At 52.2% G+C, this 24317-nt stretch overlaps 1 protein-coding gene across 1 annotated transcript in view; it reads right to left on the bottom strand.

The window, feature by feature from the left end:
- PLEKHN1 (pleckstrin homology domain containing N1) overlaps positions 1-24317 on the bottom strand; it is a 39981-nt gene that overhangs the window by 3776 nt on the left and 11888 nt on the right. The window contains exons 3-13 of the mRNA XM_019511794.1: positions 21423-21569; positions 20681-20761; positions 19091-19178; positions 14892-15016; positions 11152-11301; positions 10497-10577; positions 5771-5840; positions 3899-4053; positions 2504-2698; positions 1310-1558; positions 611-763 (exon numbers count right to left, since the gene is read on the bottom strand). Coding sequence (XP_019367339.1) covers positions 611-763; positions 1310-1558; positions 2504-2698; positions 3899-4053; positions 5771-5840; positions 10497-10577; positions 11152-11301; positions 14892-15016; positions 19091-19178; positions 20681-20761; positions 21423-21569 — 1494 coding nt within the window. The remainder of the gene's footprint in view (positions 1-610; positions 764-1309; positions 1559-2503; positions 2699-3898; positions 4054-5770; positions 5841-10496; positions 10578-11151; positions 11302-14891; positions 15017-19090; positions 19179-20680; positions 20762-21422; positions 21570-24317) is intronic.

The raw sequence follows: 24317 nt of genomic DNA, 5'->3' as shown, positions 1-24317 counted from the left end.
TCGGCCCCTGAGGGGGATGAAAAAACACGTGCTTCCAGAAGGCCAGGCAGGGGCTGGCTGAGGACAAGAGGGACCCAAGCCCTAAGTGTGTCACAGAAGACCCTCAAGGGTCAGAGACAACTTGCTGCTTCTCAGCAAGACAGTGGCAGGCAGCTGCAGGCTCCATCACAGCACCTGCCCATGGGAGAGGTGCAGAAGCAGAGGCTGGTTCCTCGACATGGGCTCGTGCACCAGCCCTGAAGCCTGGGTTTTGGAGAAAACAGTCTCCTGAGCTGACCTACGCCTGTCTCAAGGCAGCCTGCTCTCCCCCAGCTCTCAGGCCGTGCCTGCTCATTTTTGGGTCAGCCCACACTGGGAGAAAGTAAACCTGCCCCAGGCCTGTTTCGACCTGGGTTTAGCAGCCAGAGAACTTGGCTGTATACAGAAAGATTTAGGCACCAGATGCCCTGGTCTCTGGGACTAGCCCAGGATTGCAGCAGAACAGGAGAGAGGGCAGGACCCCTGCCCCTGCCCCGTGAGGGGTAACCAGAGCAGAAGCTGCATGCGGTGAGTCATGGACATGACCTTGTGCCTTGCCCTGTACAGGTCTACCACTAAGCATGCATTGTACCTCTTCCAGGAAGCCGGAGCCTGCAGGACTCAGTGCCGTGGGGGAGTTGGGGGTGTAGGGGTCTGCATACAGTGGGGACTTGGGCAGGGGCATCTTCTCCGAGGAGCTGGATGCCATGGAGTGCTGACTCTCGGCCAGGCTCCAGCGAGTGAGCTGAAAGGAAGAGCCCCCGAGTCAATGCCGTGTCCCGCTGCCCGTGTTGTGACTCGCTTACCAGAGGTGGGAGTGGAGCTCTCCCCAAATTAGGACTCCACCTGCCACTTGAACTAACAGACCCTGCCTCAGTCACTGCCCACCACGGGCAACTGGACCCTTCCACCACCACCCTCAGCACCAAGAGGATCTGTCTGAGCTAACGGCATCTCCTTTGGCTGTAAGTCATAGCAGGCTACTATCCTCCCTCAAGACAGAGGGAGGAAGGCATGGCCTCATGCACAACCCAGAACGCACCACTGCCCTCTTCCCAAGACCAGGCCCCCATCGTACAGGCTGCCAGGAGAGGTTAAGGCACTCATGACTCCCCCCTGACTCTTGGTCTACTGCTGTGGCATGAGAGACACCCGGCCCATTAACTGCAGAGCTGGCCTGGAGGGCAGGAGCTGCTGGTTTTGCTGGTGCCCAAAGCTGCCCGAGCCACTTTGGTCCAGACAATCCTCCCCACCCAGACCATCAGGTTTCCCGGGCAGCGCAAGCCCTTACACTGCTCAAGTCCAGACGCAGGGGGGGAGCCTGGCGCTGCTCAGAGCTCAGTGAAGAGCATGGGTCATTGTACACAGGGCACAGGTGCTCGCCATTGGGGTTTTCAGCAGCGAGGTGGCATGCATTCCTCTCTGCGTCCTGCATGCCTGGCGGGGGCTGCTGTGTGGAGGGGCCGCATTTGCCCTTGGACTTGCGGGTGCTGCCGCCCCTCTTCAGCTCTTGCTTCGACCAGCCGGGGTTCGCCAGGCACTGCAACCAGATGGCAAATCCTTGGGTCAGCTTCTGTAACATGCCCCAGACACATGCCACCCATGTGCCCCATGAGCATGAGAATGGCAGTGCTCACCAAGGTCCCTCCCCATGCCCACTGCAACATCCAGTGGCCTTGGCCAGACTGCAGACCCCATGCCCATGGCAAGGGGTGATAACCCGATTGCTCGAGTCATGTAGAATGAGATGGAGTAAGTCCCTGGTGACTGCACTGATGGGACAGTGATGCTCTGGCCATAAGGAGATGGGCATCGGGGACTAGTGCTCTGATGCTCCTTACCAACCAACTAGTGTTTGCTTAATGACATACTAGTTTCTCCCCAGACCTGCACCCAGGATGGCATGCAGAGGAGGTGGTAGGGGACTAGTGGAGATAGGAAACCTGCCTGAGAGCTGCACATGGGCCCACCTAGGCATTACGGGAGGCAGAGTGTCTTGCTAAAAAACAGCATGCTGTGTTATTAAGGGCCAACTCTCAGCTCCTATGGGTGAATGGGGGGAATCAGTTTAACGCTGGCTTCTCCTGACCTTGGAACCCCTCCATTTGTGCCTTTGGCAGGCTTTGAAAGTAGTGGTAGGTTGAAAATGTCACACACACGTGCTAATTCCAACGCATGCCAAGTGCTTTCTTGTGACGCTATTCACCACCGCGATCCCAAAGGAGAACCTGCCTCACAATGGTGTATGATGGTGTATGAGGGGCCCTGATGACCCAAGTTCTCAATTCCCATTAGCTCAATGCCTCCCCTTCCACCAGGAGCCATTGAACAGGGGCTGTATTATAAACACCACCTCGGGGCCATGCATTGGTGAGTTACTGCCATTCAGCTCTTCTTGCCCATGCTCTGCAAGCACACATGCTCCTAAGCCAGGTCAAAGCCAGCCCTGCATGCTTAGCCCCAGCCCTCAGGAGACCCCACTTACATGCAGAGGCTGGGAATAGCCTGGGGAAAAGAAGTCCTCAATCACTCTGGTTTCAGGCATCATGGTAAAGGGCCCTCCATCAGGGAGGGAGCCGCTGTTCTGGGAGAGGTGGGTTAAGGTGGTGACTTTCCCTCCCGACGTCCAGGAGTTTGTCCGGCCATCTGAGGTGAGTGAGCCCCTGCCACTGCCTGGGAACTGAAGCATTTGTAGGGGAGAAAAACAGTGAATGGGAAGTAGTGTGACATCCACAGACTGACCTGTTCCCTACTCTCCTACCCATGTCCTGAGAAAGACTGCCCATGGCCAGGGACATCCCATGCCCACAGGTGGCACAGGGTTATTGCTGTCTGCACTATTCAGGCCCCAGCAAATGGTTCTAGGGAAAGGCAATGGGTTGGATGCTCACGGGGGCAGTGGCCATGTACACTGCACACAGCTGGGCCAGCATGGGCTCTGGTGTCAAACCTACTGGACTGGGAGTACATCTGCACTGCTGTCACTGCAAGGCAGAGCAGACTCCCTGACACTAGCTTGTGGGCTGCAATCTAGCAGCCTCACCACGAAGCTCAGCACGGACTCCCTGTCCACTGCTTAATACTCAGCTTCTGAGGCAGGTTTTCCATCCTGCACTGAGCTTTGTGCTGCCACCAATAGGTCCACACAGCTGTGGCTATGGCATGTACCCTGCATGACTGAGAAGCTAGCTTCTAGAGACAGGAAAGTAATTAAATAGCTATGGCCTATTCAATCACCTTCTGCCAGGGATGCCAACAGAAGTGCCACACTTATGCCAGCAGCAATGTCTGTCTGTGTGACAGGCCATCGGGAGTTGGACAAAGACCCACGAGCTCAGTGCATGTTAGACACTGCCCAGTCATTGCTGCGAAAGACTTTTGTTCACCTACTGCTGGGCCAGGTTTTTTATCCAGCAGGTAAAAGACACCCAGCAAGGGAAGAAGTCAAGTCAGACAGTTTCCAAGGCCTTAGCACATTCTCGCTACAAATGCTGAGCTGGGATTTGTTGTCTCCCTTCGCAAATCCCCATTACCACCACAGCGCTGTTGCAGCAGGACGATTGCACAGAAGCCTCCTAACCTGTGGCCAGGGTCTCCCTTGGCTGCAGGTCACAGCAGGCTCCTATCCTCCCTCAAGACACAGGGAGGGAGACACGACTTCATACCACTGCCCTCTTTCCAAGACCACTCTGAGTACAGAGCCCTAGATTTATACAGGGATATGCATCTAATCTGCAGTGATCAAAGACTTTTCTCTCCTGCTTTTGGGTGCCGCTCCAAGCAAAGTCGCGTCCCTCAGGGTATTCTCACATTACATGCGAGGTGTGGCCGGGAGAGATATTACAAATCGATCTCCATGCAGCCTTGCAATGCCTATTACCTGCCCGAGGTGGGGGAGCTTTGATCCTGAGAAGCTTTCTGATCCCGAGAGCGATGATTCTGCATTTCGAAACTGGGCTGTTTTCAGGCAGTAGAGCCACTCCTGGTAATCTTCGTAGCTGGGGCAGATGACCCGGATGGAATTTATTAACCGGCCTAGAAGGAACAGAAATCACACTAAATGCTGCTGGTGGATGAGCCATGTTTTCTCCCCTCACAAATCAATATCTGGAGGCTGCTGGGTGGAGGGCCAGCAGAAGACCCATGCCCCAAACAGCCAGGTGATAGAGCGCCACTGCTACTGCCCTGGCTCAAGCCTGACTTCCACCCCTTGTTCTTCTCCCCGAGAAAAGTCAGTGCTTGGATTTCAGCAGCGATGCAGCCACTAAGCTGCTGGGTTTGAATGAAAAGGAAACATTTCTAAACGCATCAACCCAAGCAGCAGCTTTGCTTAAATCAGCACTTAAAAGAAACAAAACAAAGCAGAGTCACTTAAATAATGATGCCACAGTAATATAAGTATTCATTAAAAGGGAGGCTGTCAAGAGGCAGAGAAATTATAACAATCATTCTTCCCTGTACTGAATCAACTGAGGATACCTTAAGATCCTTAAAGGTGTTGGGAGGGGATGCAGAGGGGGCAATGCTGGGAGGAGGGGAGAAAAATAATTATATACATTTTTTGGATTTTTTTTCTTCCTGTTTTTATCATCAGTATTTAGAAATGGGAAATTTCAGTTAAACCTTGAATTGCAGTTTCAATGACCGGCTGGGTGGACAATATATGCTGGTTGGTTACTCTTGTACGTCACTCAGGTGGGAACGTGAATTTTAGGCCAACAATTTTCATTTCCCAGCTGTACGGTTTCAGCCCATTTTTCAAGCCCTTTTCCAGTTCTGGTTCCCAGGCAGTAACAGGAAACTATTTCTGTACACAGATAGTTCACCGCGGGTGCGGAATGACTCAAATGCATGTTCAATGGATGCAAACGTGTCTGCCCATATTAAGGCTTATAATTCCACCACCCTTCTTTGCTATAAAAATAATGCTAGGAGCAAAATCTTCTTTTGGAACCTAAGTTTTAGAAGAATTAATGCCATTCCTACAAGTCATACTGGCTTTGCCTAATGCAATATGGCAAATATGCTGTATGCAATATTGCTGAATATGAGCCAACAGTGTGCCCTTGTTGCCAAGAAGGCTAACAGCATACTGGGTTGTATTAATAGGTTGCAACGCAATACTGGGTTGCGTTGCCAGCAGATCAAGGGAAGTGATTATTCCCCTCTATTCAGCACTGGTGAGGCCACATCTGCAGTACTGTGTCCAGTTTTGGGCCCCCCAGTACTGAAAGGGTGTGGACAAATTAGAGAGAGTCCAGTGGGAGGCAACAAAAATGGTTTGGGGGCTGGGGGACATGACTTGTGAGGAAAGGCTGAGGGAACTGGGCTTATTTAGTCTGCAGAAGAGAAGACTGAGTAGGGATTTCATAGCAACCTTCAACTACCTGGAGGGTGGTTTCAAAGAGGATGGAGCTGGGCTGTTCTCAGTGGGGGCAGGTGACAGAACAAGGACCAACAGGCTCAACTTGCAGCAAGGGACGTTTAGGTTGGATATTAGGAAATACTGTCTCATGAGGAGGGTAGTAAAGCACTGGAACAGGTTATCTAGAGGGGTGGTGGACTCTCCATCCTGGGAGGTTTCTAAAACCCAGCTGGACAAAGCCCTGGCTAGGATGATCGAGTTGGGGCTGGTCCTGCTTTGGGCAGGGGGTTGGACTAGAAGTGACCTCCCGAGGTCCCCTCCCACCCGAATTTTCTGTGATTCTATGATCTGTGGTTCTATAATATTTGGTATGTGTGAGTTACCTACCTTCTATGAGGAATGAGGTTTTCTGGTTCTCCTCGAACTTAACTTGTATTGCATTCAGAGGCAGCTCTCCCTGTGTGCAGAAAGGAATGGGCTTATAACTCCACCGGTTGAGAGCAAGCGCTACCACCCACACTGTACACATGGGAACTGAGCCTCCGAGGGACAAAAAGCAAAATCTTCAACAGCACCTAAATGACTAAGTTGCCTTTTTCCAAAGTGGCTCAGTCTCGTGGAAAGTCAAAGAGATCTTGGCTCTAAGAGCTTGCAGTGTAACGTGGCTGGCCTGGCCATGTTGGTTAGGAGTGAGGACCTAACGTTCATGCCGCCTCACCCCCGTGGCTATGCTGGCAAACCCGCTCAGTGCAGACGTGGTGACCTTGACCACAGGCGTGTTGGTCAGCACAGATGGTGTCATCTGGGGAGGTGGCACTGCTATGGCAGCCGCAGACCTCCACACTGCCAGCATCTTCTTCCTTTCCACTGGGAGCTCGGCCAGGACAGTTATGCCAGAAACAGCTCCAGAGTGCAGATGCATTTTACATCAGGCTCAAAAATGTGATTAGGCTCCTAAGTCACTTAGGCCCTTTAGAAAACCATATCCCAAAAGACATGAGCAAGGGCACAAGGGAGGGTAAAGCTGGGACCCCAGACCAGCATAGTAACAACCAATCCATCCTGCCCCCTTCATCTGAGCCAAGATCAAGTCGCCTTTAAAGATCTGCCAGGAATCTAATCTGCAAGCCTGACCTGTATCAATTATTTCTATGCTTGCTGCTGAGATCTTGCCTGTGGAAACCTTGCTTTCTCCCTTGCCACTCTTTGCGATTGTGAGTGCCCCTTTTTCCAGGCAGCTTGTAAAAATGTCCCTGGCCAAGCCTTTGGTTGATAGAATAATAAGAGAGTAACACCTGATTATTACTATCCTGCTTTTTTATGGTTTGTAGGAAGCACTATGCCTTGAAATGCCTTTAAGTGTCGCTGTCAAGATGTTTTCCTACATCAATCACAGCCGAGGTAAGAGACAGTGAAATAAAACACTCAGGACTCCCCAGTGACAGGACTGTAAATCCTCTCCCGGTGCGGACTGCCTGATAAGTGCTATGATCTCTATCAGGCAGGTGGGGGAAACCAGGGGGGTTTGCTCGGCAGCTGGCCCACAGATCCCCAAAAGGAGAGCTGGAATCTGGATACTGCAGGCATGGGCACTTCACGTGGCTTGACAGTGTTTTCACCCCATTTGCTGTTCTTTCAGGACAGCTGCTTACAAGAGTCAATACAAGTCTGGGGCTGTCATTTAGGGGCTGTGTCCTGCTTCTGTAGTGCCCCAAACTCCCCCTGCCATGGGCACCCAGCAGAGGCAGAACTGGACCCGAACAGAGCAGCCACCCCCAGGCCTGTAACTAGGAAAAAGCAAAAGGTTGAGACCATGTTTTGCTTTTCTTTCCTCTCCCTTGGGAAGGGGAACTGCCAGATACTGGCTCTCTGTCCCTTCAGCCCCTGGTTATTCTCAGCCTGCTGCCATCATGAGCTGCTTTGCGAGAGGAGAGATCCTGCAGCAGGCAACACGGGTGTCTGCAAGCGGCTCCTGACCCCAGCAGTGGGGAGAGGAGTCAGGAGCATGGGAACTCCTAAGAGGCAAAGCCAGCTCCCCCCAGCAATGCAAGGGCTGGGGCCAGGAGGCACAGAAAGAAGGAGTACTCTGCCTCCCTTGGGCTTCGCCATGTCTCTCAGAAACAGGGATTTTGGATAGTGCCACCGGTGACTTCTATGGGTGCAGAATCAGGCCCTTGCACCTGAGTCCTGGCTCTGCTCCCTGGGTAATGCCGAGAGGAAAGTACAGTTCATTGCCCCACGCCACCATTTCCCCCCTCCATTGTCCCGCTTGTGAGGATGCGCATGGTGGTGGCAGGACAGGGACGGGGCTGTGAGAGTGGAGCTGTTCATACCCCAGCAGGGCCTGGCCTGACTGTAGGGGCTCTCCCACACCCCCAACTGCTATCTGCACTGTGAAGGAGCTGCTGAGTGGCACATTTTAACCGCAGACCCCATGGCCGCTGTGCCGGCTCAGCCCCGGGACAAGTGTGGGGAAGCCGTGCCACCCCCAGCCATGCCTGGCATTCCTGCCATGTGGAGATCACCCGTGTGGGAGGGTGGGGAAGGGGTGGCCCCAGGATCCTCCATGAGAGACCGCCTGTCCCTGCGGCTAGGGCTGGCTGGACACAGTTGCCTCCAGAGCACAGCAGGGCTGTGCCCTACCTTCCCAGCAGCTCCACCTGCCCCTCGTGGCATGGCACCAGCAGTGCATCCAGAAGACAGTGCCAGCTGACCGACAGGTGCTGCTTCAGGCTGGCAACTGCACAGGCCCACATGGCAAGATGAAACAGAGGCCTTTAGAGAAAGTAAGGGCCAGGGAGGCTGGAGGGGACAGGCTTTTTACCGCTCAGAGACATGCTGGGATCCTTCTCCCAACCCCACGTGCCCGTCAGGCTACTAGGAGCAACATTAGCTCTTAGCCACTGGGGAAGTACCCATCAGAGGTCTGTACTGCACAGGGGGGCTACTCGTGTATGCAATGCCCACGGGACGAGGTGGATGAGCAGAGGTCCCTGTGCCCCTGGGCTCAGCTCAGAGCTGCTGTCTCCAAAGGAGGTGAGCAGCAGCTCCCCGAAGGGCAGCCCAGGCAGCATCACTGTCTCCATATGAGCCGTGGAGGGAGGGCTGGTCTCTCCTTTCATCCCTGACTTCCTCCCCTGTTCAGCCAGCACCTCTTCTGCAAAGCCAGGCCCAGGCCTGGGGCCTTTTTCCAGCGGGGTGAGTCAGACCCTGCTGCTCTGGGACAACATCGTCCCACGGGCTCCAGCCAGAAGAACCTGAAGTCCCTGGCCCCCGGCCTGAGCCTCCGCTCTCAGGGAAGGGAGGTCAAGCGGCCCAAGCCTCCGTGGGAGGATCCTGTGCACCAGCTTGTCTGGGGAAGTCACCACTTTGTGAATCACAGCCCTTCAGCGCTGTGGCTGCACGAAGCCCAGTGTGCAACTCCGACCTGCCTGGACAGCCGGGAGTGAACGCCAGAGAGGCAGGGAGGGAGGACACAAGCAGCGGGGACATGAAGATCAATTTTGCTGGCTGAGCTTTGCAAGGGCAAGAGGCACCAGGGGACTGCAACGCAGCCCAGTTCTCAGAGGGTGCAGACCCGAGCTTTTTGGAAACCAGGCCCCTAAAGGGGGTTCGAGCCAAGTACCCCCAGATCTCTGAGCTGATCCCAAAATACACAGGCCACTGGTTTTACGGGGAGGGGAGTTATTGCCAGATTCCTTCTTGCTTCACACCCCTCCCCCTTCTCCAGCCCCTGGGGCACGGTGCGGTAGCCCATGCTCACAGCTGATGCTGGTGGCTGCTCATTCCTTCCTTGGCTTCCAAAGTATGTCCCCACCCTCGCTCCGGGGCCCAAATGGAGACACCGTGTGCTGTCTGGGGGAGACGGGTCTTCCCTGCCCAGAAAGAGACCTTTGGTCAGGGAGAGAGCAGAAATGCCGGCCTGCCCAGCCCAGCCCAGCCCAGCCCACACACCTGCTGCTACTGGTCCTTCTTCCCTGACAAGGCTTTGCAGAGAGGAGCCAACTCCTTCCACTGAAATCCCAAACCAATGCAGTGTTGCTGTGAGGCCGGGGGTCGGACTCTGATTAGAACGGCACCGACTTCTCCCTCGGCAGCGGGCAAAGCCTGCAAGGACTCTTCCCCAGAGAGGTTTCCTGCTGCTCTCTGCTCCTGCAGCTGCTCTGACAGTAAGGCATCCCCAAGAGCCAGCCCAATTCTTGAGAGCACCCATGAGTTATGCAGCTGGTCAAAATCCCTAGGTATAGAAACAAGCCAGCTGACTCACTTAGGGAGTCTTGTGGGCACAGGGCAGCTGGGGGAAGTGATGAAATCCCAATGGAAACGCAGTCTGCGAATGTCACAAGCCCCCATGAGGCATGAAGTGCCCCCGCCCCCGCCCATTGGTTCCTCTTTTGCTGGCACACCAGGAGTGCCAGGCTCTTTCGACATACAAGAAGCCACCAGCCTTAGCAATGGTGGGTGCCCCAAGGGAGATGGGCCCATGCTGGTTTCAGTACAATTCTGGCCAGCATTTCTGCCAGCCAGGCTAGAAGGCGTGGTGCTTAACCATGCATCTGGTCTCTGTGGCGCCTTTTAGTATCCAGGAAAGTGCACAGGGTAGTTGCAAAGAAGATTTCCCCCAGAATGAAATCCAGCAGCCTTCCTCCACCCTTCACTATCCACCAAAGGAGCACATGCTCCCAGCAGCAGGGCTAGTGCAAGCTGATCCTGTGGCTAAAGGGATGCCAGCCAGCTCAAGGCAGTCGGATGCCGGGTGAGTGAGCGGAGGCCGCAGAGGGCTCGGCAAGGTTGGTCTCAAGCTGGAGAGGCATGTTGGGTTGCTGCCCAGCCAGCCCTGCACCAGCCGAACCACAAAGAAGTATTGAGATGCTATCTCCTCCCAGACACTGGAATTCCCTGGCAATGGACTCTTGCAGAAGGGCAAGGCTGTTCCCATGGGAAATGGCTCACAACGGCCCTGAGCTATGGTGCTGGCCCAGTCACAACACAAAGGGGTTGAAGCAAAGCTCTGGGGAGGGAGAGAAAGCAAAGACCCGGGAAGAATGGCTGGTGCCTCATGGCAATGAAATACGAGGGGGCGGGGAGGGATGGGGGCATGAGATGCACTTGCCTTAAAGTAGAGGCCGTTGCGCTCTTCCGATACAATCACCAGTGTGGAAGGGTACAGGATCAGTAGCCTGTCGTGCTGCTCCTGGCAGGACAGAGAGGGGAGAATTAAGCTTGGCTTGCCATGGCTTAGGCTGCCTCTTGAGCACAACTCATACACCTCAGCACAAAGGCCCGGCAGGCTCAGAAACCTCCTCTGCATACATCCCATCCCTCCAACCTGTGCGTAGCTACATGGCCAGTGTTGAATTGTGCCTGCACTTCAGGTCAGACAAAGATCTACTGGGAATGGCATGATCCTGCCTTGACCAGGGACTCAGACCACAACCCCCAACCCTATTTCTTCTGCACTCTTCATTGTCTCCTGCCAGTTGTGTCAGCCCACAGAGGCACAGCAGGTCCCCAGACACACCCAGGACTTCCTGGCGGGCACTTTTAGACCAGGAGCATCAGGAATGAAGACCAGCTCTTATACATTGGGAGATGCATGAATGTGAGAAGCCTGCTGGTACAGGGAGACGGGGTGGTAATACTGGCTGCCCTGAGATGATAGGGGTAGAGAGAGAGATCTTTCCCATTTACTTGATCCACTCACTTTGCTGGTAACAACATGCCACGTTACTGTGAAGGTACCAGATCCCTGGAGACCAGGGCCCTACCTGGAAAGGCAGATGCTGCAACCTCACTTTGGAGACACAGAGAACGTCACCCAGGGATTCGCGTTCGGTCCCCCTCCACTCCTGCACGGGCATGTTCTGCACGGACCACCGCAGCTCCTCCTTCCCCAAGGGGCCGTCTTTACAGTTGTTCTGCAGAGGTGGGGAGCAATGGGCAAGCACATCAGAGCCAGCGCCAGGCAGGGGGATGAGCCCTCGGGAAGGGGCAGAGCCATCTAGGTCTAACAGGGCAGTGCTAGGAGGCTCTGAGCGACCACTCACAAGCCACACTAAGTCATGGTCAGGGTCCTGAACAGCTTCACCACGCACTGCCAGGCTATGGCAGCCAGTGGAGAGTTTCACCAGGAGGCAGGCTCTGTTTCCCAGTGAATAGTCCAAGCTTGGCCAAAAGCAAAAGAGAGCAAAGCCTGGTGTGAGAGCAAGCTTCCCAGTCCAGACTGAACCCCAGCTCTTGACCCCCAGCTCACAGTGGCCATTCCTTGTTCTCAAACAAATGTACAGTCACCGCCTTTTCACAGGTGGGGAACCTGAGGCCAGGAGAAAGGAAGGAGTTTGCCTGAGGTCTCCCAGGAAATCAAGGTATGCACTAGCCCTCCTAGCCACCCTCTTCCTCCCACCGGCTCTGCAGACTCAGGAAGTTTTACTGGGGAGATATTGAGGAGTTTATCCAGGACATCTTCATCATCTCTGTTCGCTCATGTGCTCTGCCTCTGAATGTAGTTATGCCAGTGTTACTCTTTCTAAATATCTTATATACTGACCCTGATACACACACACACACACATATTACAATATATATATATAATATGTGTGTGTGTATACACTTATATACTCAAGAACTCAAGAGTCATTTACAGAAGGCCAGTTCCAAGAGTAAAAAAGCATTTTGTCCTTAACATCCATCAGTTCTGCACAGATTTATGGCTTGCTCTGGGAAATCTCTCATATATTCATGCTAGGCAAAATGAAGTGCAAACTTGAACTGCAGGTGAAGGGATCCCAGGTGACAACACAGTCAAATGCAAGTACTTAGCAGTGTCTGTCCATAGCTACCTAGTGATGGGAAGGAGACAGGAGACCAGAGAAGGTCTGCTTATAGCACTAAGTTTCTTATAGAAATTGATTGAGAACAAGGAAGAAAGTGCTCCTTTCTGGCATGCTATCGAAAGATCTGTTCCTCCTTGTTTGAGACCGGATCCTATTTCACTGCATTTCTATTCCATCCTCTGCAGGTCTGAAAAAAATTTAATATAACAGGTGCACTGCTTTTTGTGACTTAAGTCTTCAAGTCCAGCAAAGTTGTGTCACAGAAGTGGACACATTAACCATTTTTCAGGGAGTCAAGGATGCTGGAATAGGAATGTACATAGACATCTCCTAGGTAGAAGAGGATCTGGCTTTAACTTTTTTTATGAAGACCCCTGTATATCTGTGCTATAAATGTCAATATGTAAAGAATAAGAGCTAACACTAATCAACCAAAAGGCCATTTGCAAGGCTAAAGCTCTCTTTGTGGGATTGAGGGCATGTCTACACATTTAATTAATGCGCTTTAATAATGCACATTAAATCTAGTACCTTCAGTGTGAGATACTAGAAAAAAATGTGGATTAGCCTATTTTAATGCACATTAGCTAAAGAGCATGTTTTTATTGTAATGCTTTAATGTGCACTAAAATAAGCTAATGCACATGTGTAGACGCACCCTGAGTAGCATTAACTATACCCACCCTACCTCCCAGCCTGTCTATTGTGAACTGGTGCTTACAGGAGGGGACTGAGAAGCAGGACTCTGGGTTTTCTTCCCAGCCCCTCCGCTGCTTCGTTGTATGAGCTTAGGTAAGTCCCTTCAGCTCTTTGGGCATCTGTGCACAAGCGCCACGGCTGGAAGTCCAGCATGTCGGAGCAGACTCCATTAATCGAGTCTGCTAGACCATGGCAATTGCCAGGCTCCAACAGCCTCCTGCCTCGTGTATCAGCATCCCCATGCTTCAAAATGGCAGTAGGAGCACTTGAACTAAAGGTCCTCGAACAAGTTTTAGTTCAAGCACCCCCCCCACCATTTTTAAGTGCGGGGATGCTGATACAGGAGACATAGAGGAGCTTTAATTACAGCAACTCTTGGAGCCACTCTAATTAAAGCACCACCCCTGGAGCAAGTGTAAAATTGCCCTTTGTTCCTTCTCCCCATCGGCTGTGTGTTATAAAAAAGGGGGTAATAACACAGCCAGAATTAGCACAGAGACATAAAAGGCCCTACCAGAAGCAGAGCTGATGGTGTGAACATCCACGTGCAGCCCCAAAGCTGCCTCGCACAACAGGGATAGGCCCTGCCTAGTACAATCATGGCCCGCAGCAAGCCCTGACTGAGAGCACAGCCCGCGGGGCTCTTGGCAGGGCCACGGCTGGCGGCTATTTCCCCGTCTGACCCAGGTAGCAGGAGCTGCCCTGCTCCTTCAGCATTGCTGGCTGAACATGATTCAGGCAGGCTCAGCTGGGGAAAGGCAGACTGGAAACTGTGAGCACCTGGCCTCTCAGATCCCTCCTGCCAGACACTGCCAGCCCTTGATTCATGCTGGGAGCAGACAAAGGGCGTGCCAGGAGGAGGGGCAGGTAGTACATGGGAAGTTTATGGGCCTTTGCAGAGCCCGCTGATGGGAGGGATGGCTTTCTAGCACCTGCCAGTCTGCAGTAGGCATTTTATCTCCCGTGGGCATCTGATGTCTGGCTGTGAGTGCAGCTGTGCCCTGATCTGACGGGCAAAGCTCCCCTTGAAAGTGGAAAGGAACCAGACTGCAGTAGTGCTGCTCACCCCCGTCTCCTATGATTCCCCATGGCTGGCCGTGCTTTCATGTTGGTTAGGGCAAGGGACTCCTGGGATCCATGCCTGGCTCTGCCACTGACTTCCTATGTGACCTCAGCAAAGTTGCCCCAGCCTCCCAGTGCCTCAGTTTACCCCTGTGCAAAACAGGGAGGATAATCACCTGTCTCATAAGGGAGCTGCATGGGTGAATTCAGTGTCTGCAAGGGGCCATGATGTCCTCAGGGGCTGCGAGGTCTTACAGGGGGCCAAATATTATCACCTGTCAGTCACTAAGCCAGGTCCAGAAGGGGCCTGAATGCCCAGAAGGGGCTGCCCCGAGCAAAGTCCCTGCATCACACCATTTGCTATTTGTGCTTCATGTCAGCCAAGGGGCCTGCTCACTATCAGCTGTGTTGGGGAAGGGGGTGGGACATGCTCTTGTTCCCAGACTCGTGTCTTGGCTAAAGCTGCTTTAACCCACACAGCTATCAGTATAGGGGGAATAAACCACTGGCCCATGGTGACAGGGGATTCTAGGGCAAGGAGGAAGATGGGCTGCAAATGTGCCTGGAAGTGGGGCCAAGGCAGAGCTGGGTTTAAGGGATGGCCATGCTCAAGGCAGTAGGTTCAGGCAAAAGTGATCCAGCATGCAAGTGGGAGCAGAGGGGGCCCGGGCCTCAGCCTCTATCCCTAGTCTCAGGATAGACACCAGTTCTGGGCTGAGCTAAGTAAGGGGGGCAAGTGTCTGCTGGTCACAGGTATAGAGTCAGAAGCCTCTCGATCCCTGCCCCAGCTCTGTGCTCTTTAATCACTGCAGGAGGAAAATCACTGTTACCTCGAACATTGTTTAAACCCCCCGCATGCAACCTCCCAAGCTCATCCTGTTTGTAGCCAGATCAACCTGGCCCAAGCCACTGACCTGGGACTGAAAGGGCAGCTGGAGGCTTCCTCCATTGAGGTGGATCTGTTTCTCCAGGTGATAAAGCCAGTGCTTCATCTCCGACTCACTGGAGCAGTACACCACAATGGGGTTCAGAAGAGGCCCTGCAGGTGCAAGACAGAGGATGAGCTGAACACATAGGGGAATGCACGACCTCCAGCGCCAAAGGGTTAATCCAGGAGCTACCTGAGTTAGGCAATAGTGTTCAGCCAATAAGCGACATTGTTTTGATGATGTACTGCTTCTCTCTTGTATGCCATTGGCCAAATGTTATCAGCTTACTGGGAGAAAAAGTTGTACTGACAGTAATTTATAGGTCGGGATTCTCCAGGCCTGTGTGTAGCAACATCAGCATGGCACCAGGCTAAAATGTAGCTATGCAAAAAGAATTTTTTTTTGCAAAAATCTTGTTGGTCTAATAACAGATATCGCCTCTACCATGAGCTCCAATTCATTATGCCCAAACTCACCCTGTTGGACACTTAACATAGCCAGAAATATATCACTTTTTTCAGTCCCCAGAGTTGTTACAGGCTCCCCTACAATCCAAAGATCCCAGACTTGTCCTAGTAAGACTGATTAGAAATCACAGGGAGAGGCTATTTTTACAGTCCAAACTATAAGAAAGACAATCAATCGGGAAGTGTCCAGCAGTTAATATTCACATTTACCCGCTAGAACAGGGACTCGGGGGAAGGCAGCTGGCTGGGCTGGCTGCATGGGGCTGCAACAGCAGGAGCACAGGCTGGCCCTGCATTAAAATCCTGTGTTTGATTGGAGAGTCACATGACAAAGGGGGCAGGGCTTGCAGGTATATAAACCCAGGGCCTGAACCCTAGCGGCAGTCAGAGCCCACAGGCTGCAGGCAAAGGAGCTTGTGTTAGCAAAGATCACAAACCCAAAGTTGTACTGATAGTGATTTCTAGATGGGGATTCTCCAGGCCTGTGTGTAGTTATGTTCAGGCTGGTGGGGCGTGGGAGCTGCAGGTCATGGCAGGTGCTCCCAGGATGCAGAGAGCTGGAGAGTGGGAAGGTGGCTTGGCAGTGGTATGATGATGACCCAGAGGGGGGACTTGGAGTTAAAAGCAGGTGCTTAAATTTTTGCTACCTTTGTTATAGACCACCAAGTGACTGAAGAGGGTCACACAGGGGTGCCTGAGAGGCACTCCAGATTTTCAGCCCCATCAGGCTCCAGCTAAGAGGGCCAAAACAGAATGGGAAGGGCCAAGGGCCCAAGCAGAGCAAGATGGACCAAGGGCCAGATCAGCCTGACTCAGAAGTGGGCCTAGGCTGGCACTCAACAGCTAGAGTAACCAGTGGGCTAAAGCTAAGAAAGCTGAAGCCCATACAAGTTGGTCCATGGATCTAGGGTAAGCTGGAGGTCAGCTGGGTACAGGAGGCATGCACTGGCCAAAGCAGGCGCGGGCTCAGCCAGGGACCCTGGGGCAGCCTCTCTTCTACAACACAAAATAATCTCATCAAGGCATAGCAGACAAAAGGAAAAAGGAGGGCACCCCAGGGAGCTGAGTGGGGCAGGAGCCACATGGCCGCCAAGGGGCATCACAGCCACCCCTGGGGCACGGTCCTGTCAAAGCCACCTACAAAAACACTGCACGTTTTTAAATATGACATTGCTCCTGTAGGAAAGGCCATAGCAAATTTCTCCATCAGGGCAACCATTTACTGCTCATTGTTACATTTTTTTAGCCCCCGTCATAAATGTTGGCTTCTCAAATTCCCATTAAGGCAAACACAACTTTGCACCCACCAAATAAAATGTGTTCTTTGCCTTCTAAACATTTGACAAATTCACCGCTGTTATTTGCAGTTTTTAAACAGTTTCATTAGTGTCTCCCCTCTTGACTGCTGCCGGAAGTGCACGGACCTTCTGGTGGTTCTGCAAAGCTACTGTCTGAATCCTTTACCGGATAAAATCTGTGCCAGGCCGTTTATTACTACTTGATGGAAGACATGGTCACACCCACTGTTGATTCTAATATTTTTAGCTCCGTTTGTTTGCTAGTGTGAACATCAAATTCTCTCACGCCCCTAACCAGTCAGCTCCATGTTATCCGAGTGACGTCAATAACCAGGTTCTAGACAGTGGCCTGGCCTATGCTATGATTAATAATTTACTAGATGCATCATTAAAACTGTATTAGATGCACTTTAAATAAAGATCTCTGATTGTGGCTTTTGTGATCTTTAGGATTGCTGAGATAAGTGAGTGTGCAATATGCTGTCATAATAAAGAAATATTACCCCAATGAAACTTTGCCCTCTGGCAGGGTCTTTCATCTAAGGATCTCAGTGTGTTTTATGGGTATCAATTACAAGCCTTGCAAAGCAGGATAGTGTTGTTATGTCCATTGTAGAAGTGGTGAAACTGAGGCACATGGCACTCATATTATATGCTCCTTAGATCATATGCACTGTAAGGCAGTGACTGCTTCTTGTTGTATGTTTACATAGCGCCTACTGCAGTACAGCCACAATCACTGTCTGACCGACACACCCAATGGTAGCATTAATAATGTCACATAGTGAGACAGGGGAGGGGACAGAACTTAGCACGTCAAGCTGGGAGATGGCTTTCAACCGAGGAGACCTAGGTTGGGTTTCCTGCCATCGGCTTTCTGCAATGACCTGAGTTAAGTCACTTTCCTGCTCTGTGCCTCAGTCTACCCATCTTTAAAATGGGGTTAATAGCACTTGCGTGCATTTCTACCTGAGCACCGAGGCTTGGGCAAGACAGCTTACCATACAAGTGACCTTGAGCCACAGGCTATGACCCCATCGCATGGCTTACATGTCATGTGAGCTATTTCTCAGGCACACTAGAAGGGATGAGCCCTTCCCAGACAGTTGTGCACATGTTCCAGCCTCTCTCCAAGAGCCAGGTGAGTTTAACAAGTCATATAAACGTGGCTTGCTGGTGGAAGAACTGCCGTGCTCCAGATCAGGGAGAGAAGAGTCCCTTTATAAGCTGTCTCTCTGCTGGCCTGTCTTCAAGCCAGGTCAGCCCTGAAGTATAACTGGGCATGGTCAGGACTCTACCTCTGAGCTTTGGGGCTTGTGTCTGCACATTTGGATTAAGGCTCAGTAAGAACCATAAGCACCAAAGCTTTTCTGACATGGACTCTTACTCTGGAACACACAAGTCTTACTCTGAATCATCTTAATCCACTTTCAAAGGGGCCCAGACTAATCTAGAGAAAGGCCTGACCCAGCCCTGAATGTCTCTCGTTTCTGGTGCTTTATAACCCCTCTTCCCTAACTACGACCAAAACCCAGAAATGCCCGAGTCTCATTTTCCAATCCACAATGCTCACGTGCATTAGAAATCAGGCAGAACCAGTCCACCCTTCCCTGCACCCGGCTGCTAAGATGGGTGTGAGCACAGATCCCAGCCCTGCACGGATCTGGTCGGGGGTATTATGGGATCAGGCCTGGAATGTGGTCGCAACCCAGCTCTCTCTCGGCACCGCCTGTCGTTCGTCAGGCTGTGTCTTACAAGGACTTCCGTTTCACTGCATAGCTGGGAATCAACTCGTTTTCGAGCTCAGGGCATGGGAGCACATAGATACCCAGAGCAATAGGCCAGCAAGCTTTGGCAGCTCCCTATCTCTATGCGGTTGACTGACCTCTGTCTAGCTCATGCTTTAACTACTGCTCTCAGTGGCTCAGGATTGCCGTAATCCAGCCATGACTAAGCCTGATGCTGCACAGACAGGTTGTTACCCCAGGAAGGGTTTAGTGTTGTGAGATGACTCAGAGCAAAAATAAAGGTAGTGAGGCCAGGGGACAGGAAGAGGAGCAGCAAGGCAGCATTGATTTCCTGATGTCCAGGTGTGCTCCTGCCATTCTGATGTTACCAGCTGAGGATAAAGAACATTTGTCCTTATTAGACACAAGAGCTATTTCTGCCAGAGGAGTAGTCAGGTGTCCATTTGTGCCACATGCTGTGCAGACACATCCGAGGCAGGGAAGGAAGGGAATGCTCTTATCCCCATTTCACAGATGGGGAAGACTGAGGCAACGGGCCTGAACTAAAAGAACTCTGTCGCAGAGCTGGGAAAAGAGTGCACATCCGACCAGGGATCACTAGACCCTGCTTCCTCCACGAGGTACCAGAATCACATCTCTAATGGAGCTGGAGCGCACCGAGAGTCATTCACCTGTAATCTGGAAGGCATGTTCCTCCTGCCCTGCGCTCTTTGCGTTTCCAATTTCAAGCACACTCAGCTCTTTTAGTGGCAGCAGCCCCTGCAGAAGCAAAACACCCGTTAGAGCAGGTTCAGTCCCTTTCTATCACCAACATCCCCTCTCCAGAGGGAATCTGAAACAAACACGGACTACCAGGCTGTTTGTCTCAGAAGGTCCGTTTGCAAAACACTACTGCAAATGGGCGTGGGTCTTCTTTGCATTGAACTAACACGTCATGCCTTAGACAGGAACCTGTGGGTAATAAATACCCTGTTTATGGGCAATTCCCATTGGCTCAACTGCCCCAACATTTCCACCTTTGCCTTTAGCGCCTGCCACAAGTAAGGTGATGTGTTCAATGCTTCCTGCCATGGGCGGGCACCCAGACCAAGCAGGGCAGGAACAGTTTAAAAGAACCAAAAAGTGAAACTGGTTACAAACAGAAAGGGAAAGTGTAAAGTGTAAACTAAGCGCAAAGTGGAAAGAAACAGCAAAATGGTGACAAGTGTGAGCTGCCTTGCCTGGGCATCCTGGCCCTGATGCTATGATGAAAGCCCTCTCTAAACCAAATCCTTACGGAGAACTATTCAGTTGTAGGACCTTGGTGCCAGTACAGGTGCAGTCCCCTTTTTATAACTCTTTAGCACTGATAGGCTAAGGGGCTGTTAGGAAGTCGGACAAGAGCTCTTTAAACACGGTCTAAATCTTCACAGTGTGTCTTTCCGCTTGAAGCTCAGTTTGTTCAGTGACTCAGGAGGCTGCGCTGTCAAAACCCATTAACCGCGAGTCACCCAGAAGACAGTAAATCATTTCTAAAAGGAATGTCTTCTACCAATATCTTCCAACCCCCCTGGCACAACTGTGTTTCCCCATTCATCAAAGGAAAGTGCTTTCTTTTTAAGGACATGCGGATGCATAGACAGACTGATGGACAGAAGGACAGATGCATGGACGGATGGACAGATGTATAAAACACACTTTTTTTTTTTTTCATCCAGTAGCAGCTCCCTGCCAAAAGATGACGAAACAGTTTGTCATGACCATGGGGCATGGGTGTCCTCAGGAATCATCTCCTTTCCTCCTCCACACTCTCCTCCTTCCATGAAGAGAAGCACCGTGGAGTTCACACCCAAACCAAGAGCCTCAAGTTCAGCTCCTAAACCCATATTCAGGCAACCAAATTAAGTGGCTTGAGTTTCGAAAGTGCTGAGAACAGACAGCTTCCATGGAGGCCTGCCAGCACTTGGCCTTCCTAAGACCCTGGCCTATCATCACTGATTTGTCTTACGGCTGGACACCGAGGTCCTGAAGCTTTATCAGAGCAGTAGCTACCACAAGACAGCCCCTGCCCAAGGGACCTGCCTTCTACGTGGACAAGAAGAGGGGCCAAGTGGGGAGGCAGGACAGAGACAGAGGGCAGGGGGTGAATCCCTTGAGGTCACAGAGCAGTTTGGCAGTGGGCCCAGGTACAGAAGCCAGGCCCAGCGACCTGACCATTAGACCATGCTGCTCCTCCACCAATTCCCACTACTTTGTGTCATGGGAACAGAAAGATCCCTCACCTGATAAGTCAGTCCATTGGAGCCGACGGACTGAAAGTACAGGTAGGACTGGAACAGCTCCAAGTAGCAATCGTTCACCTCCTGCAAGACAGAGACAGCTTGAAGTTGGTCCCAGGGAAGACTTGATCCCCTAGCTTCACTCTGTTATGCACCCCAGGCAGGGCAGCACAGTCCGTCCATCCAGGGCCCCAGGGTCTGCCAGCTCAGAAGCCAGGAAAACGTGTAATCAGGGGCCAAAGGAAAAACTGTTCTGTCTCCAGGCACAGCTGCCAAATACAAATGCAAAGCCAAATCCCCTGATCTGATGAAGACAGGTGCAAAGGGAGCCTCAGCACGCGGTCTGGGACCCAAACACTCCTCCAGCTCACACGAGAGAGAAGAAAAGACACCCTTCTTGGGGCCAGCATATCCTATGTCTGAATCAGGGGAGACCACAGTCGGCAGACCCGGGCCCTTGAATATTCTCAAGGGAGATTCCAGAAGTGCTGTCCCATAGGGATGAGCTTTGGGGCCCCGTGGTCTTGAAGAGACAGCCTCTACCCTCAGCCACTGCCTCTCCAAGCTTCCCAAATGAGCCCTGCAAAACACAGACTTAATCCTGCTTCCCCCTGTTTGACCACCCCAGCAGGAGAGTAAGATAACCTGCCAGACAGACAAGTACCTGCTGCAGCAACAACGTGTGCAGCCAAGGGAGAAGTGGGCAGTTGCCCTCCGGATGCCTGGATGATGCACCAAAGCTCACCTGGCAGTGCTGGAATTTGAATTTGACCTTGGAGTAATAAATGATCTGTCCCAGGTTCCTCACGACCGTCTTCCTCCGCCCTTTCTTGAACAGGCTGGGAAATCGTTGGTCCAAGTTTTCCTTTTGATTGTCCTGGGCCGTGATGTTCTGTAACAACAGCAGCAATAACAGATGAGGCCCTGAAAGCCTCTCTACCTGCCAGAGGCATCAGCCGAGCCACCTGTCTTTAAAGAGGAGCCCCGGGTCCCTTGTTTGTTTGCTAGGTCTCCATGCCAGCTGGGGAGCTGGGATTTTATTACCGCTGTTCTGGACAGGCTGGGAGGTGTCCCTCCCTGTACAGAAGGATATTTTAAACTAGACGAGGAGCGTCTGGTTGTTTGGGAGGAATAAGTGTTACATCTGAGATCCCCCAACTTCTCAGCTGCCCTTCTGCTGGCCCTATTGATTGACACAGGCATCAGCAGAAGCCACCAGAACCGTGCGGAGCCCGGTGGTTTTAATTTGGACAAGTCTGTGCAAAAGCTGCCTTCGGTTTCCCTCTGTTCAGGTCTCCCCAGTCTTAGCACTCCCAGCTGATCAATCACATTCCCCTCTCCAGCCGGAGCTGTTTACAGCTGCTATCTGGATATAGGATTTCGTGTTTATTAGGCTCAAACCCTGACATACCCAGGCTGGGTCACTGCGGCTTCAGCTCCTCTAAACTCCTCAGGGTCACTTTATGGGGAAATTCCCTCCTCATGTGCATCTCCTAGCCCTCCAGCCCGTGCCCAAGACACACACGGGGACTTGTGTAGCAAGCTGAGGGGATCAGAGGCCTCTGGAAGTCACAAGCCAGGCTCCAGCTAGCCACAGTCATTCTCCTACTGAGAAGCACATCCTCAAAAGCTGGACCAGAGGCAGGTCTTTGGTGCATTACCTGCACACAACTTGGTAATGACTGAGATTGTACCAAGAGCAGAAAGCGCGTCAGTCATCAAGGGCCCTCCTGTTCACGCCTGGCAATGAATTTGGACAAAAACGGCATGTGGAGGAATTTGGGTGGTCAAAGGATCTATCAGCAGTTGCCTAGTACAGAGGGCCAGGGCTGCTCTCTGCAAAGGCAGTTGTGATGCACTCCGTGGTGAGCTCCTGTCAGTGCCTCGTCCTTAAAATAAAGGGAGAAACTCAGAGCTCTGGAGAGGCTGATGTCAGGGAGGGGTTTAGCAATTGCTTGCATCATCCCCTGAGAACCAGGTAAATGGAAATTCCTCTCTTGTGCAATGCCCTGGCACCTGAAGTTTGCAGGCCATCCTGTTCAGGCTCTTACGCTGCTGCGCCCATCGCTGTAGCATCCGATCGTGCTCTAGCAGGGAGTAAAGCAGTCTGAATAGCATTGGCTGCTTGCAGTCTCTGAGCATGTCTAAACATGTCATTAATGTGCAGAAATAAACTCCGGAGCTGATTGCTCCGAAGTTTGTTGCTCCCAGAAAGCTCCCAGGTGCACTGTTTACATGGGTCCAGACCACAGCACATTGAGCCAGGAGAGAGCTGCTCTGGTTGGCAGGGAGCCTGGGGGATCCACTGCTCTGACAGGGCTCTGCGTGCTGTGGAGGGGCTGGCTGGGGCATGGGGGTACCCTTGTGCCCCACTGCTGCACATGCACTGCTGCACACAAAAAAAACTTCACAGCAAGATAGTACTAAAGTATTTGTATTTACAAATACTATCCTGCTGTGGAATGAATTCATTTCCTGCACCCTAACAGAGGTGCACGTGTAGACACTGAGATGTTTACTGTGAAGCTAATTAGTCAGTCCCTCAGTAAACATCTCATGTAGACACATCCCCTGAGAAGCATTCTGCAAAGGAGATATCTGGGCTGTCTGGTGCCACCCCTAGAGACAGACCAGGGCTTTTATTTGGAACAGCAGCCCACCTTCCCACACTTCCCAGGCCCCCAATTGTAAGAGTGAATAATAAGCTGCCGGGGCATTCAACCAGTGGCAATCAGACAGGGATACAGGTTTGTTCCCTGGAACATCCATGCCCCGGTCCTGTAAAAGATGCATGAGGAAGGAAGGAAAATCTGCCTTATGTTATGCCAGGGGTGGGCAAAATGCAGCCCAGGGGCTGGATGCAGCCCGCCGGGCCGTTCTATCCAGCCTGCGGGGCCCCTAAAAAAATTTAGAAAATTAATATTAATCTGCCCCGGGCTGCCTCTCACGCGGCCCTCAATGGCTTGCCAAAACTCAGTAAGCGGCCCTCTGCCCAAAATAATTGCCCACCCCTGTGTTATACCAAGATAGCATGGCTTGGCAAATTGTAACCCGCTCGCCCAGCAAGGCGCTTATCTCCAGGTTTCGGAGCCGTGTTTCCAGGGAGTCCTAGTAGCAAGCACATGATGGCATTAGAGGGTGGTGGGCAGACTGCCTCCTGCCTCTCAGAAAGGGCTTCTATCCAGAACAGCATTTCCAAGAACAAGCCGAAGCATGGATGCCATGGGGGTTAAGTGACAAAGCGGCCCCCACAGTCCAGCCAGGGAGCCCAGCTGGCCTGCGCTTTCCCGGAGCTGATCCAGAACCTGCCTAATCCACATGTGCCCCTTTTCGATACTTGGTGCCAGGGAGACAGCTGCAAAAGCCCAGGGATAAATGAAGAGCTGGCAGCCACAAAGCAGACCCAGTGACCTCACCCTGCAGGAATGATGCTCCAAGCCTTCACAGCTCTCCCAGTAGAGAGGAACTGGTGAAGGAGGGAGGGGATACTAATGATTTCTGAATCCCTTTATCTGCAGGGCTGGGGGTTCCTTTCAGGGCTTAATTGAATGTAGATAACACCTTGAACCCCGCCACTCCTACACCCCCCCCCCCCCGGGGCCTTCATACAAAAAGTTGTCCCCTTTCTCCGCCCACCCAA

The sequence above is a fragment of the Gavialis gangeticus genome, unplaced genomic scaffold, assembly GCF_001723915.1.
Source record: "Gavialis gangeticus isolate Ggan-Ray unplaced genomic scaffold, GavGan_comp1, whole genome shotgun sequence".
NCBI lineage: Eukaryota > Metazoa > Chordata > Crocodylia > Gavialidae > Gavialis > Gavialis gangeticus.
Note: the sequence above shows the minus strand (reverse complement) of the source record. Positions and strands in the feature narration are given on the sequence as shown.